Source organism: Drosophila subobscura, chromosome U (assembly GCF_008121235.1).
Source record: "Drosophila subobscura isolate 14011-0131.10 chromosome U, UCBerk_Dsub_1.0, whole genome shotgun sequence".
Taxonomy (NCBI): Eukaryota; Metazoa; Arthropoda; class Insecta; order Diptera; family Drosophilidae; genus Drosophila; species Drosophila subobscura.
Genome location: NC_048534.1, coordinates 1,236,486 through 1,253,268, shown reverse-complemented (window position 1 = coordinate 1,253,268; position 16,783 = coordinate 1,236,486). Strand labels below are relative to the sequence as shown.

Below are 16,783 nucleotides of genomic sequence, written 5' to 3'. Positions count from 1 at the left end.
TTAATTTTTTGTACATTTCTTTGCTTTAACGTCTGCGTACGTCCATAGTATTTTTCGAAAATTAAAAAGAAGTACTCGGCTGCACTTTTCTGTATCTGCTCTGGACTGGACTGTGGCCTTTGTGAGGTGCCTTTGCGTGTGGTCACCGCCTCCCAGATCACAGATTTCATATGACGTTGAATTTCTTTCATTTCCGTTATGCATTTTGTACCTAACGTATTAATAAGGTTTGTGTGGTTTCTTTTTAAAACGAAATTATGCCTTAATTGTTGCGTTTTTTGTGAGCTTTTAAATTTTGGTATGTAATTTGATTTTGCTGTTGAATACAATAGAGGAAGGGAAATCGTAGGGGGGGACACATTTTGGGTTGATTACACGATTAAAGAGAGCGAGATTGATGTTTTGGGATCTATAAATGACGGAAATTGTGTGTGGTATTGTGTGTAATGGAAATAGTGGAGGGAGAGTATGTTTATATATGTATATGTACATAGTACATGTGTATGTTTATACATACATACATATATGTATGTATGTACATACATATATCGTTAAAAAATTAATTCAAGCAGATATTTGTCGATCACTTTCGTTTATACAAGTTTTATCTTTTTTATGAGCGGCTTCCACTTTTTGTTTGCAAAATACACCCATTGCCCACTGCCATCTTTATTTATTAATTACCCAACTTCCCCTGAATTATTTATTATCCATCTTCTCCTGCCATATGTATGCCTCCCTTTTTAATTGTATTATTATTTATTTTTAAAATGCCCTTTCTACAGTGCATAATGATGACTAATTACCGAGGCCTAAACGATGTGACACGATGGTGATCGGCAGGTGATCTCAGCCGAAAAACCAGCATGATTTGAGATGCACATGCACAGTGGGTTCCCATCGAGCGAAAGTGAAAACCCACTAAAAGAAAAAGAAGGAAAGAAATGAAAAGACAAAAACAATAAACATATTTCCAATAAATTGTTGGTTTTTATTTTCGTTTATTTTTTATGGCGTGGAATATTACACAATGGGGCACGTCGCGGCGCGGCCCCATCCAATTCAATATTATGTATGTTAATAACTCCGAGGGTCGCGAGAGACTTCACATGATGAAACTTTCTTACTCTTTAGCAGAGGAGGCGAACAGCGTTCGAAATTCTTGGGCAGAACTGGTCGGATGGTATACGATTCGATTCGATTGGGGTGGGGATGGGGGATCGCTTGCAGCGAAATTTCGGAGTGGACCGGATCGTAGGGACTGACAAACAGACAGACTGACTGTCTACCTATCTCCCTCTTTTTGTCTGCACTCTGTATTACTCTCTCTGACTCTGTGTCTATCTCTCTCTCTGACCCTCTCCTGCCTCCTCTCTGTGTTTTAGCCCACACTTCGATCCGCTTTTTCGTAAATGGAGCTTGAAGCGCGACAGCGCCGCATGCGACCCACCGACCGATCGTCGACCGCCGAAACACAACCGCAACTCTCAACGACGACAGACGATGACGACGGACAACGACATTCGCTTTCATTTCCATCTGTAGAGGCTGCAGTTGCCGCTGCCGCCGCTGGTCAGTCACATTTGCTACGCAGAGCCATGCCATGCCATGCCATACCATGCCATACCATGCCTTACCATGGCGTGCTGTTCCATGCACTTGCCACTCGCTGCGCAATACTTCTCTTTCACTCTCTTCTCCCCTTTTCCCGTGCTACTGCTTTCATACAGCGGTTCATCGGTTGTTGCACTTGATGTTTGTCTCTCTCTATCTTCCTTTCTGTGTTTCGTTTCGTTTTTGTTGTGCAGTTTTCGCTTTCGATTTCTTTTGTACTTTCGATTTTTGATACCCTTGAAAAAAGCTCTAGGTGTAAGGTATTATCGGTTGTGCGGTGAAGTTGAGTCTGAAAGTACAGAAAGGCTTATGGAGAGCAAAAGATTTAATTAAAAAATATATTTCGCTCTGGATAAGCTAATCTCTCCCACTGATTCCCTTTCCACGGCTCCCATGGGTCTGATCTGATGGCAGGGGCGCCTGTCTGTTTACCCTTAAACCCGGAGACCCAGAGCAGCTCCTTCCTTTAGCAGTCACTCAACCTGTGTCTTGGTTTATCACTTTACCACTTTCTTCGATCGCAGCGGGGACTTAATAAGCGTGCGAAACTTATCAATCATATTTCATGTCGGAGACACACATATGGCATATGCCATGCCTTGCTGTATACTTATATTTATGAATGAGCAAAGATTAGCCTTACCATTGCTTTAATCGCGCCTAAGATCAACGGCAATGGTGACGCTGACAGCCCTTTTTTAGTGGCTCCACTTTCATTTTTATTTCAGTGGAAGGCTGCGTTCGCTTTTCGCGACTGTGACGATCGATTCATGGTCATCGAAGAAAGTTGTTCTCACATTAATTACAAATATACAGACCGAGACCGAGACAGAGAGAGACCTCCTCATCGATTGATGGAAGTAATTTATAACTCAGTAACAGCAACAGAAAAAAGCTTTAAAGTTTCTCGGGTAAAATTCATCGTTTTCATTCATCAATTGATCCGAGTACGAGTACGAATACCACCTCGTACATACACTCATTTGTCTTACTCAATCTTGTTTTTCTTAATTTCTGGCCCACTTACAGAGGAGAAATGAGGATGGGACTTTACATTTCTGATGGTTCAATATATGAATTTATGCACTGTAATTTTAACTACAAAGGAAATGCCGAAAATACCAATAAGACAGAAAGAAGTTATGCAAAATAAAATGTAAGAAATCATTGTTGCATTGTATAATTTTTTGAGAATTTTTGTGCTCTCTTTACTAGAATTTTTAAGTCTTTTCTTTCAATTTACAGGATGTTTTCTAGGGAATTTTGATCTTGCCTTTTTTAGGTAATTTTTATATTGCTTTTCTGGGAATTTTTTTGAATTTTTAACCACAAAAATGTGTTTTATAAAGTTTGTATACAACGAGCTTTGTGAAAAACGTCAGAACTTTTATACCCGGTACTCAGTACATCAAATTTAAAATTTTTTCTTTATCTGTCATCTACATCTACAACACTTCTCACGCCAACTCGCTCTTTTAGCTCAAACCCCTCCCCTAGAGTCGCACACTGCAGAGGCAATGCAGAGGCAGAGGCCGCACACTGCGAGTGAGAGAATGTGCAAAAAAACAAAAAAAAAAGCTGCTGGACGGGGTGGGTTTAGCCACTGCAAATTAATTTCTTCATTCTGGCTTTACAATACAATATACCCTATTTACTCCTCGAGTACCGGGTATAAATATAATAAATGCATAAAAATGGGCCTAAGCAAAAAATTCTTCAATAGTAGAAAACCTGTAGCCGAATAGCAACTAATAATTTAAGCTGCCACTGGATGGATATATTGAGGAACAGATGGATGGATAGTTGGACGAATGGATGGATGTGGCTAATGATGATTTAGTCTTCTGTTGTTGTTGTTTGTGGTTTGATGATGGTGTTGGTGTTTTTCTGCTGCCGATTGCCGATGGCAGCCGCAAAACTTAGAAACACAGCAGCGAAACAACAGGGAGAGCATTACACATCTGTAAATAGACAGACTTAAATAAAAAAATACAGCCATATGCGCTGGCCAAAGCCATAGCCACAGACGTACATAAGTGGCCGGGCTGAAGTTAAAGTTGAAGAAGGCTGAAATTCAGTTAAAAGCCCAAGAGATTCAAACAAGAGATCCCCAAAGAGATTGAAGCTGCAAACAACTTTCCACTCGACAGCCAAAAGCTAGTTTTGTGCCCGCAACACATTGACCACATCCACAAACCAAACACTTGTGCGTATCGTACAAATACAAAGATACGCAGACACTAATGTCCATATGTATATGTACATATATGTATGTGCTTGTGTGTATGTATATGTTGCAGGGGATGCCACAAATTGTTTATCTGTCAATCGGTTTTTGGCATCTTAGCAACAACAAGCAGTTGAGCAGGCAGTCGGCAATCCAAGCCAAAAGTAAAATTTTCCTCCGGCCCCGCTTTGGCCGATTTATGGCCACAGTATTTCAATTCAGTTAATAGCCCCGTGTTTGGCCAATAAAGCAGCGGACGAGCCGCTGCTGAGCAAGTGAGTGAAAAACGTGACTTTTGATTTGACATTTTCACAGTCATAAGTACGATCCCCGCCGCCGCTCTGCCACCTGAGATGTTTCTCTTATCAAATTAAATCGAAAACAAGTTGGGTCTCTCATGCAATTTAAATTCATTTGCGCTGCCTCTAAGGCTTGCCCACTTCCATCTTGAATGTTTTGAATGTCATCTCGAAATGGCTAAATGTCAAAATGCATCATCATCATCATCCGCAGGCAGTCGCATCTTTCCCCTACCTCCTACTGCTTCCGCTAAGTGAGTCATTTGGTGGCTCCTCTCTATCTGTGTTTTATTATTAATTTTAAACTAACTGAATGAACATTCTCTCTTCTCCGTTTACTCTTGCACGCTTGCGCAATAGACGATGGAACCAGTAAGTATTCATGTATTCGTGTACATTATATTGAGTATTGAATAATGATAGTAGTAAGTAGTAGTGAGAAATCGATATTCGTTGTTCTAGTCGTAGATGGAGAGACCTTTCATATTGTCTCTGCCATAGGTCCTTTGATTTCCTTTTACTGCATTCGTTGATTTTTGTTGTTGATTAATATTTTTGCTAGAGAAGACTTTCAGACCTTCAGACTGTCGCTGATTGTTTCTTTGTGCTTTTCTCTTCTTTTATAATCTCTTATAATGTCTCTTGAAATATACTTAAACTTAGACTTAAAACTTAAACTTAAACTAGACTTAAACTTTTTCCACTTATTTATTCGTCGATTTTTATAAATATTTCACAAAACTGTAGCGTATATTCAACTGTTTATGGTTCTTTTTCTAGGACAGATATTTTTTTGAAAAATTGTTAAAGCCTTTTGTATTTTTTAAAGATTTTTTCGGACTTAGAGTTAAGTGTTTTCATACCCGGTACTCGAAGAGTAAATAGGGTATATTGTATTTGTATGTATGTATGTATGTATGAAACGCACAGAAGGAAACGTTTTCGACCCCATAAAGTATATATATTCTTGATCAGCATCAATAGCTGAGTCGATTGAGCCATGTCTGTCTGTCCGTCTGTCCGTCCTGATGAGCGCCTAGTACTCAGAGACTATAAGATCTAGAGCCACCAAATTTTGCATCCAGTTTTCTGTATGCTCACACTGTTACAAGTGTATTTCAAAAATGAGCACCTTAGCGGTTATTTGTCAAATTTTACATTTTTTCTTCATCTGTCATCTATGTCCATCAACAACACTACTCACGCCAACACGCTCCTTTAGCTCGCCACCCTCCCCTAGAGCCGCACATGTAGAAGCAGAGACGCGGCAGAGGCAGAGGCCGCACACTGCGCGAAGCAGAGTGTGAATGAGAGAATGTGCAAAAAATAAAAAAAAGCTGCTGGACGGGGTGGGTTTAGCTCCTGCAAATTAAAGTCTTCATTGTGGCTATAATAATGGTCCAATCGGATCCCAAATTGGTGATCTGATGGATGTGGTCCTTCCCTACGGAATGGTTTTCCCGTTTTGCCGTTATTCGCACAAATACAATACACCCTATTTACTCTTCGAGTACCGGGTATAAAAAATACCAGATATTAAAAATTCTTCAAAAAAATGTTCTGCCATAGAAAAAAACAATAACTCAATAAACAATTGCAATTCCCGAAATCTATCAGAAAGAGTCGGTTTGGTTCCTTAAGGCAAAAAAAAGTTCGATTTTGTCGAGCAGTGTTATTAATGTGCAATGAAAAGATTGAGATTTATTGAATCTAAGAGGGATAACACTTTTATAGTACCGGGTACAACAATTCTGTCTACAACTACAGTACAGTATTGTGCTTAAATTAATTTCTTACCAATATAATTTGACAGGAATTCCAGGTCTTTGAGGCTTTTCCACCTGAAACTCCCGATAAATACAGCATAGCCACACTTCACCTTGGAGTCCAAACTAAAATGACAGTCACAACCTTTTGATTTGTCATTAGGCTTCGTCGTAAACGTAAACAAAAACGTATTCTTTATTTCGTGTTTGAGTTACTCATTCCATTCGCCAGCGCCATCGCCTCAGCTGTCAGATCTGACCCGATCAATCAGCTTTAGCTTTTGTTTTTTTCTCTCTGCATGTCGTTTCGCACTTGGCTTCATTAGCTTCTTAGGGCTGGGCCCCTCGACCACCATACTACCTTTGCGCAGCGCATTCAAAATTCTGCACACGCAAGGTCTCTCCAATAACCATTGCCACCCACTCTACTACCTTTTGGAAAAATCCTCCATTTGTGTGTCAGCGGCGACATGCGCGATGCATAAATTTCCAACATGTGTGTTTGGGCAGACCAGAAGTCGGGTGTCTTAAAGGAAGTCAAGTTGAACGCAAAGAATTCAATTTTTATGGAGTTTCAATAGATAGAAGCTTTAGTTCGTTGATTTCTAGCTCACCAATACATTCCTTTACCCATAAATTATTCTTCTTCATTAACTTAAACTTATTTTATTTCCTGATTTTTTTTGTCACCTACCGTGTTTGATGCATATGTAACCTTATGACTTTCTCAAATTTTTCATTTTCTATTTTTTTTACATCTGTCATCTGCCAACATCCTCCCCCAGAACCACACACTGCATGGAGAAGAGTGTGCGGGCGAGAAAGTATGACAACAAAAAACAGACATTAGCAAATCTGTTGGAAGGGGTGGGAAAAGACACTGAAAATTAATTTCTTCAGTCTGGCTATAATAATGATAAAATCAAATCCCAAATCCCATTTCGGTAATCTGATAGATATAGGCATTCCCTACGGAATTGCGTTTTAATTTTTTCTCCTATACTTTCAGAATTGTTGATACAGGAGATTTTCGATCTTTATGGCGTCGGAAGGGGGCGTGGCGAAGTTTTGAAATAAACTTGATTCAGTGTGATACCCCATGAGTCTGCAGCCAAAATTTGGTGACTCTATCTTTTTTGGTCTCTGAGACGTCAAACAAGACGGACAGACGGACGGCCAGACAGACAGACTATATCGATGGCTATATCGACTCGTCTATTGATGCTGATCAAGAATATATATACTTTATGGGGTCGGAAACGCACATTGTTCCGACCACAAATACAATATATTTACTCTACGAGCACCGGGTATGAAAAAAAAAAAACTAAAACTGAAAGAAAACGAAAAGGGACGTGTGAGACGCTTCTTACGCGTCACAACTTTTATACCCGGCACTCAGTACTACATCTGCAACTTAGCGGTTATTTGTCAAATTTTACATTTTTTCTTCATCTGTCATCTACATCAACAACACTACTCACGCCAACACGCTCCTTTATCTCGCCACCCTCCCCTAGAGACACACTTTGCAGAGTCAGGGCAGAGTCGCGGCAGAGGCAGCGGCAGAGACGTGTCAGGGGCAGAGGCCATAAACTGCGCGAAGCAGAATGCGAGAATGTGTAAAACAAATCGCGTCACGAGCTGCGGGACGGGGTGGGTTTGGCCTCTGCAAATTAATTTCTTCATTGTGGCTATAATAATGATCCAATCGGATTCCCTACGGAATGGCGTTTTTAGTTTTGTGTTATCTTCAAAATTGTAGATTTGGGAGGTTTTCGCTCTTTTGCGGGGGCGGAAGGGGGCGGGGCTCATTTTTGAAATACACTGGTTTCAGTGTGAGCATACAGCAGTCTGGTGCCAAAATTGGGTGGCTCTAGCTCTTATAGTCTCTGAGAACTAGCCGACAAACAAGACGGACAGACGGACGGACGGACAGACGGACAGACGGATGGACGGACAGACAGACATGGCTCAATCGACTCGGCTATTGATGCTGATCAAGAATATATATAAACTTTATGGGGTCGGAAACGTTTCCTTCTGTGCGTTACATACAACCGTTATCCGCACAAATACAATATACCCTATTTACTTTTCGAGTACCTGGTATAAAAACAATTTTGAAGACAACTGTGACTCATTTAGTCACGATTTTTTCCACTGATTTTTTTAAAAATTTTTCTGTTTGGTTTCTGCATTTTGTTGTTGTTTTTATTTGTGCAAACAACAAGACGACTACGACTGGCATTGATAATTTACGAGTATTGTAAGCAGCGGTAGGGGGCTTACAGACTGGTCTACGTGTGGTAGCCAAAACGGGCTTTAAGCCTGATTTTTTGTGTCGCTGTAATGTGGAAAAAGTAGATCGCAAATTGGGGATCGTGTGAGTCTAGTCGTTAGAAGGTTGTCTAAGACCTCAGACCCATTTCTGTCACTTAACTTCGCTCTCGGACCCATTGAAATTTATGTGGAAAACGTGTCGACTGACTTGAACCTGATGAAAGCCTGACAGCGGCTGTTCTATTGCTATTGCTACTGCAACTTGCAAAATCAGTGACTACTGCAACTTGCAAATGCATCGGCAGCAACTTGCAACAGTTGCAAGTCTCTCACTCATTCTCTCCATCTCTGTTTATCTATTTCTATTCCCTATTTGAATACAAACGTGCTACTTTTCACATAAATCAATGTTAATGGCGCATTTAAACGACCCACTGCCGAACAGCAACAACACCACACAAAATATTATAAAAATGCAAAGAAACCAAACCAAACGAGAAGGGACGTGTGAGACGCTTCTTACGCGTCACAACTTTTATACCCGGCACTCAGTACTACATCTGCACCTTAGCGGTTATTTGTCAAATTTTACATTTTTTCTTCATCTGTCATCTACATCAACAACACTGCTCACGCCAACACGCTCCTTTAGCTCGCCACCCTCCCCTATAGACACACTCTTCAGAGTCGCGGCAGAGGCAGCGGCAGAGACGTGTCAGGGGCAGAGGCCATAAACAGCGCGAAGCAGAGTGTGAATGCTGCGGCCACTGCAAATTAATTTCTTCATTGTGGCTATAATAATGATCCAATCGTATCCCAATTTGGTGATCTGATAGATATGGTTATTCCCTACGGAATGGCGTTTTTAGTTTTCTGTAGATTTGTGAGGTTTTCGCCCTTTTGCGAACGCGGAAGGTGGCGTGGCTCATTTTTGAAATACACTTGTAACAGTGTTAGCATACAGAAGTCTGGAGCCTAAATTTGGTGGCTCTAGTTCTTAAAGTCTCTGAGAACTAGCCGACAAACAAGACGGACAGACGGACGGACGTACGGACGGACGGACAGACAGACATGGCTCAATCGACTCGGCTATTGATGCTGATCAAGAATATATATACTTTATGGGGTCGGAGACGTTTCCTTCTGTGTGTTACATACAACCGTTATTCGCACAAATACAATATAGCCTATTTACTCTTCGAGTACCGGGTATAAAAATACAACAACAGATAAATAAAGTTAGCCAGACGTAATTGCAAACGAGACAGCCAGGCTAGGACAGACCAGACCAGCCAGAGAAACCCCAAAATATGTGTACAATGTCAGTGCAAGAAAATACATAGCGAAGAAATACACATAAAAGAGTTCATTTTGGAATGAACGTCTAACTGGGTAGAGAGTTAGCTGTGCGCTCTCTTGCTACCTCATATTGTGTTTTTTACAATTAATGGCCAAAATTACATTTAAAAACAACAAATCATGCAAAAGATATATGCTACTTACTCTCAACTAATAGCTAAACAGTTGTCTGAGTGCCCATAGTGCAAGCAAAATCACTTTTAAATTTAGTATTTCATCCCGTGCTGCTACTATTTCCACCTTTGCTGTATTTTGCATACATATAGTAGGGGTAGGAGTGGAAATTTCAGAGCAGCAGCTGGGATTAGAGACCTCCATGGAGGTGTAGCAGGAGTTGGAGGCGGTCTGCTGTTGTGGCAGTAGTAGTAGCTCTGGTTGTAGTGGGAGGTTTTTGCTGTTAAGTTGTTTGTTTGATTGTTTGAGACCGAGTGGAGCGAAGTGGCATGGAATGGAATGGAATGGCGGGTGGGAACTACCGTGTTACACATTTCGTTTTAATTTTCGGGGGATTTAGCTGATTCTCTGTTTTATTATATCCGGTACTCGAAGAGTAAATAGGGTATATTGTATTTGTGCACAAAGTGAATGTATGTAACGCACAGAAGGAAACGTCTCCGACCCCATAAAGTATATATATTCTTGATCAGCATCAATAGCCGAGTCGATTGAGCCATGTCTGTCTGTCCGTCCGTCTGTCCGTCTGTCTTGTTGAGCGCCTGGATCTCAGAGACCATAAAAGCTAGAGCCACCAAATTTTGCATCCATACTTCTGTGTGCTCACACTGTTACAAGTGTATTTCAAAAAAGAGCCACGCCCCCTTCCGCCTCCGCAAAAGGGCGAAAACCTCCCAAACCTACAATTTGAAGATAAAAGAATATTAAAAACGCCATTCCGTAGGGAATTACCATATCTATCAGATCACCAAATTGGGGCATTATTGGAGCTTTATTATAGCCACAATGAAGAAATTAATTTTCAGTGGCCAAACCCACCCCGTTCCGCAGCTTATATTTGTGTTTTGCACATTCTCTCATTCACACTCTGCTTCGCGCAGTGTGTGGCGTCTGCCCCTGCCGTTCCTCCGCCACTGCCATAGCCGTGGCTAAAACCACCCTGTCCCGCAGCTTATATTTGTTTTTTGAACATTCTCTCATTCACACTCTGCTTCGCGCAGGCCTCACACTGGCCATCTGCCGCTGGCTCTGCCTCTGCCGCTGGCTCTGCCTCTGCCGTGAGTCTGCAGTGTGTGAGTCAGATCACCGAATTGAGATTAGTTTTTATCATTAGTATAGCCAGAATAAAAGAACTAATTTGCAGTGGCTACCCCCACCCCGTCTAGCAGCTTTTTTTTATATTTTGCACATTCCCTCATTCCACACTCCGCTTCGTGCAGTTTGCGGCTCTAGGGTAGGGGACGAGCTAATAGCGTGTTGGCGTGAGAGAGATGTAGATGTAGATGACACATGTAGAAAAAATGTAAAATTTGAAAAAACCACTAAGGTGCAGATGTTCTACTGAGTACCGGGTATAAAAGTTGTGACGCGTAAGAAGCGTCTTACTCGATATTATTTTTTATAGGTAATCTTTTTAATCTTTAAAGCAACACCCAAGCCCCTTTACTGCACCCAACATGTTTTTTTATTTTTGCCACTCATTTTTCATTAATTACCAACTGATTCCACAACCGACCAGAGCGCCTGATGCTGCTGCTCGCAAATTAAATGCTGCAGTTCAGTGTGGGGGTTCAATTGTATCGCACATTTTGCCGCCACTTGGCCCTCTCATTTACAGCTTTGTCAAGGAAAGAGAAAAATAGTAAAAGAAAACAAAGGAAAAACTAGACCAGAAATAACGGAACCAAAAACCCGACAGGCAGTAGCTTAATGGCGTGTGGGGCGCGACTAACGACCAAAATCTACTTTAAAAGCAGCCCCAATTGTCGCTTATTGTTTGTTGGTTCCAGACGTGTGCAAAAGGCTAAGATCCTTATATTCGATATGTATGTATCTGTGTATCTATTGGTTGGCTATATACACAGACCGCCAAAGTGGTCGGGTAGTAATTTATTTTATTTGTACACAAAAAAGACAGAAATACCGCCACACAGCCGCGGTGCCGGCAGTTAAATTGGCACACGGCATTAACATTAGTCATAGGTTATACGTATAGTTATGGGCAAGCCAAAAGCATAAAACAAAAACGTAAAGAACAAAGATACATAAATGTATATTTTAGTGCCAAACACACACACAACAAATTAAGTTGCAGTGATAAGCTGAGAACGAAAACAACCGACAAAAAGTGGGCTAACAATTTTGGGTATTTTTTGTTAGCTAACAAAAACCAATTAAATATTTTTGTTGTGCTTTTCTTTTGGTCAAAAGATAAGCGAAGATATGATAGCTGATTTGTGTAGACGGTTTTATACCCGGTTCTCGAAGAGAAAAGAGGGTATATTGTATTTGTGGTCAAAAGTGGCTATACTATGCACTGCACTGAAGGAAACGTTTCCGACCCCATAAAGTATACATACAGTGGGGAGCAATGATGAGTACATGTTCACATTAACTGACTTTCGTCGCCCATAACTTCTAAACGCATAATGCAAACGTAACCAATCAATCAAGATATCAATCACTTAATCCTTAACAAATAGGCAATACCAGAAAATAATAAAGAAAATAAAAAACTAAAAAAACTCGCATGTACTCATTTATGCACTTTTCGTTGTTTTCCCTTATTTATTATTTAAAAATTTTCTAATCAACAATATGCTTGCAGATTTGATGTTTAATATTTTTTTGTTTATATTCTAGTAATAGTAACATCAAATTAAGACATTTCTCATAATAATCGAAGCAGATTTCACGAATTTATTAAATAGTGCCTATGTTGTACCTGAGACAGAAGAAACAATATCTAGAAAATGTAAATATTATTGTGTAGCTCACTGAAAATGGCTATACGACAGCTAATACTGCTGAAAAACATAGCATTAGCCAATCGGTGGTGGTCATAGTGGAAAAGAAGCGAAATTTTGTCCCGAAACTGCAAGTCCAAGGTCGCCCTAAGGCGCCAGCAGACCCAAAAGCCACACTTATAAGAACTTTCTAAGGCCCAAAGAGGTTCTTTTCGCATAATACTATTAATGTTGTTCTAGATGACCAAGTATGGACATCGTGCCACCACCTGAAACATCCTCACATCAATTTACATCTCCCGGCATGTTTCATGGTTTGCTGGATATGATGTCCTTGAAGCCTTTTTTCGGTCTTACGCTAACATTACTGCCACCCATATGAATATTTGGACTCATCAGACCTGATAACACGTTTTCAATCATCCGTGGTCAAATTGTTATGCTAATATGAAATTTTCGGGTTTGCTTTACCATTATTTACCTACCACGTGAAAAGTGCCGGTAGATGTAAAATGATGCGAGGATGTTTCAGGCTGTGGTACGATGGAAATACTTGGCCATCTTGACCAACATTGATAGTATTATGCGAAAAGAGCATCCATTGGACTTAGAAAGTCCTTGTTACTAATTTTCGACATTATAAGAGTGGCTTTTGGGTCTGCTTGCGCCTTAGGGCGACCTTGGCTTTGCTGTTTCGGGACAAAATTTCGCGTCTTTTCCACTATGACCACCACCGATTGGCTAATGCTATGTTTTTCAGCAGTATTAGCTGTCGTATAGCCATTTTCAGTGAGCTACACAATAATATTTACATTTTCTAGATATTGTTTCTTCTGTCTCAGGTACAACATAGGCACTATTTAATAAATTCGTGAAATCTGCTTCGATTATTATGAGAAATGTCTTAATTTGATGTTACTATTACTAGAATATAAACAAAAAAATATTAAACATCAAATCTGCAAGCATATTGTTGATTAGAAAATTTTGAAATATTAAATAAGGGAAAACAACGAAAAGTGCATAAATGAGTACATGCGAGTTTTTTTTGATTTTATTTTTCGCTATTTAAAAGCTTTAAATTTGTATTTTTCTGGTATTGCATATTTGTTAAGGATTAAGTGATTGATATCTACAAAAAAATTGGTTACGTTTGCATTATGCGTTTAGAAGTTATGGGCGACGAAAGTCAGTTAATGTGAACATGTACTCATCATTGCTCCCCACTGTATGTATGTATGTATGTATATATTCTTGATCAGCATCAATAGCCGAGGTTATATAGAAATCTATATATTTGCCGTCTCTCCATAGATTTTGATGAACAATACCTTAAACAAAGCCCAATTAATGTACCAATCAATAAAAAAATAGAAAACACAATATATAATTTTTTTTATCTTTTCCCGAGTTTTTAATGACTGCATTTTAAAGCTTAATAGCTCGGGTCCATTTTTTAGATGCATCAATATGCTTTTCACATAAACAAAGTTCTTTACAACAAGATCTAAGATACTTGGGTTATGTGAAAAAAGAATCCGGTACCTCTGGAAAAATGCTTTAAAAAAAATACCAGATGTTAAAAAAAAAAAAAATGGCATAAACCATTTTAAGCCTCATATTTTTGGTCAACTTGTTATTTTTCATAACAAGTGGGTTTCGTTCCTTGAGGAAAAATCGTGTCGGGTAGTGTTATCATATCATTCAACACTTAGTATCGTGATAATTCAATTTATATTCTTTCTCATTTCTCTTTTCCTTAGGCTTCGCGAAAGGTCTCCAAATGCGGATATCTGTTTGTGGCACCAGATTGGGACTTTAGCAATCCATTGTACAGAACAAAGGTGAGTTCTTGGCTTTAGCTGTGGTATCGTATTGACACACTTTAAAAAAGATGGCTTATCGATTTGTATTTCCATGAATTCGTCTACATATTTGCATAATTTGAGATAAGAATTTGTTTTAGTAATTTTGCGGCTGGTATTGCGAATTTCAGGTTAATTCTGTGGCTGAGTCATTTTAGCAGGTGTTTTTCTTATTAACCTATATAACCACCAACAAGTATCTGCAACTGACTTTAAGATTAACCTATCTTTGAGTTTAAAGCATTAAATATAAGATACACTCAGGAACTCATTCACCAATTGACGTTTACCTAAACTCCCATCAGGAACTAATTCAACAATTGACATCTTCAAGCAATAAACACTTTGAGACTGAACTTAATGACCGCTGTGCAGCAGATAGACTGAGTCTGAGATTTTAACTATTGGAAATCGAACTATTTAGAGAAGAGACTCTGACTGCGACTTGACTCCTCCTCTAAGGCCGCTTAGACTCTGCGCATGCGTAGAGTTGGCGAACCAGTTCTGCTTCTGGGAGCGGAGGTAAGAGGTGGTCTTCACACCTTGAATGTGCATTAAGGCTAACCAAATTTTCAATGTCCACTTTCCCAAAAAAATGCACCATAACCGGGCGACTGCCTGCCTTCCGTCTTTTCGTTGGTACAAGTAAATCCCATAAAGCAAATTGCTTACGCCTTGTCCGCTTTGGTGGCCAGCACTGAAAACACTTGAGAAAATATTTGAAAGAAGCAACGCACAAACAACGAAGGAAAGTGCCCCAAGAGAGAGAGCGGGAGAGAGAGAGAGAGAGAGGGAAGATAGTAAAGGAGTGGCGGAGGAGGACTGCTGTTTGGAATACCAGGGTAATGATGACCGGTATGGCACTTCTCTAGGCTGCAGTTTGTAGTTGTCCAAGCAACGCCTCTGTCACATCCTCTTCTTCATTCCCCATATCCTTCATTGTCGTCACTCTCTCGTGGCGATTTGAATCTCGACCAATTAGCGAATGATGTAGCGACGTGGCGACAGTCGCAGCAGCCCCTAGTCCCAGTCTAAGTGCCAGTTCGAGCAGCAGCATCGTTAAAACCAGCAAACGCTCGGCGACATATGCAAATGGTTTCAAACAGTTACAAGAGTTAACTCAGCAGCAGCAGCAAGCGGTGGAAAGGAGCAGAATTTGGGGAGGTAGAAATGCTGGCCGAATGGTAACCTGGCCAACGCTTGATGTGTGGTTGAGCGACGGGCTACGACGGACTCCGACGACTCCGACGACGACGACGACGATGATGATGATAGTAATAAAAGTGTGCGCATGCGCATGAGCCCAGACCAGACCACTGCGCGCACTTCTTTGTTAACAACATAAATTTACGTATGTTTTCAATAGATGGACGGACAGGTATTTACTTAACATTTGCAGAAACCACAGCTACAAAGTAAGCATGAACCGGATGTGGCCACCAACCAGCTGGTTAGAAAGAAAGAAAGCAAAACGAGAAGGGACGTGTGAGACGCCTCTTACGCGTCTCAACTTTTATACCCGGCACTCAGTACTACATCTGCACCTTAGCGGTTATTTGTCAAATTTTACATTTTTTCTTCATCTGTCATCTACATCAACAACACTGCTCACGCCAACGCGCTCCTTTAGCTCGCCACCCTCCCCTATAGACACACTCTTCAGAGTCGCGGCAGAGGCAGCGGCAGAGACGTGTCAGGGGCAGAGGCCATAAACAGCGCGAAGCAGAGTGTGAATGCTGCGGCCACTGCAAATTAATTTCTTCATTGTGGCTATAATAATGATCCAATCGTATCCCAATAGATCTGATAGATATGGTCATTCCCTACGGAATGGTGTTTTTAGTTTTCTGCTATCTTCAAAATTGTAGATTTGGGAGGTTTTCGCCCTTTTTCGGAGGCGGAAGGGGGCGTTGCTCATTTTTGAAATACACTGGTTTTAGTGTGAGCATGCAGAAGTCTGGATGCAAAATTTGGTGGCTCTAGCTCTTATAGTCTCTGAGTACTAGGCGCTCAACAAGACGGACGGACGGACGGACAGACGGACAGACAGACAGACAGACAGACAGACATAGACTGATGCTGATCAAGAATGGGGTCGGAAACGTTTCCTTCTGTGCGTTACATACAACCGTTATTCGCACAAATACAATATACCCTATTTACTCTTCGAGTACCGGGTATAAAAAGGGCGGTTAGAAGCAGGAAATAAATTTCAGCAACTATCTAAGAGATACTTTCTTTTGATGGTTTTTTCTGCAAGATTTAATTGTACACACAATTTAATTAAATTAAAGAGCAGAAAAATGGCTATGGTGAAATATTTCATATGCGAAATGGGAAATATTTGTAGGAATTATTAAAGATTTTGGACAATCCAATGTCTTGAAATTTAAGAGAAACATTCTTAGGTAGATTGCAGATAATTTTAATAATATTTCTCTGGTAATTC

The 16,783-nt window shown here is 40.3% G+C and overlaps 1 protein-coding gene across 1 annotated transcript in view; it reads left to right on the top strand.

The window, feature by feature from the left end:
* LOC117901965 (protein outspread) overlaps window positions 1–16,783 on the top strand; it is a 126,851-nt gene that overhangs the window by 60,564 nt on the left and 49,504 nt on the right. Inside the window, exon 2 of the mRNA XM_034812946.1 lies at window positions 14,233–14,313. Within this exon, the coding sequence (XP_034668837.1) occupies window positions 14,233–14,313 (81 nt within the window). The remainder of the gene's footprint in view (window positions 1–14,232; window positions 14,314–16,783) is intronic.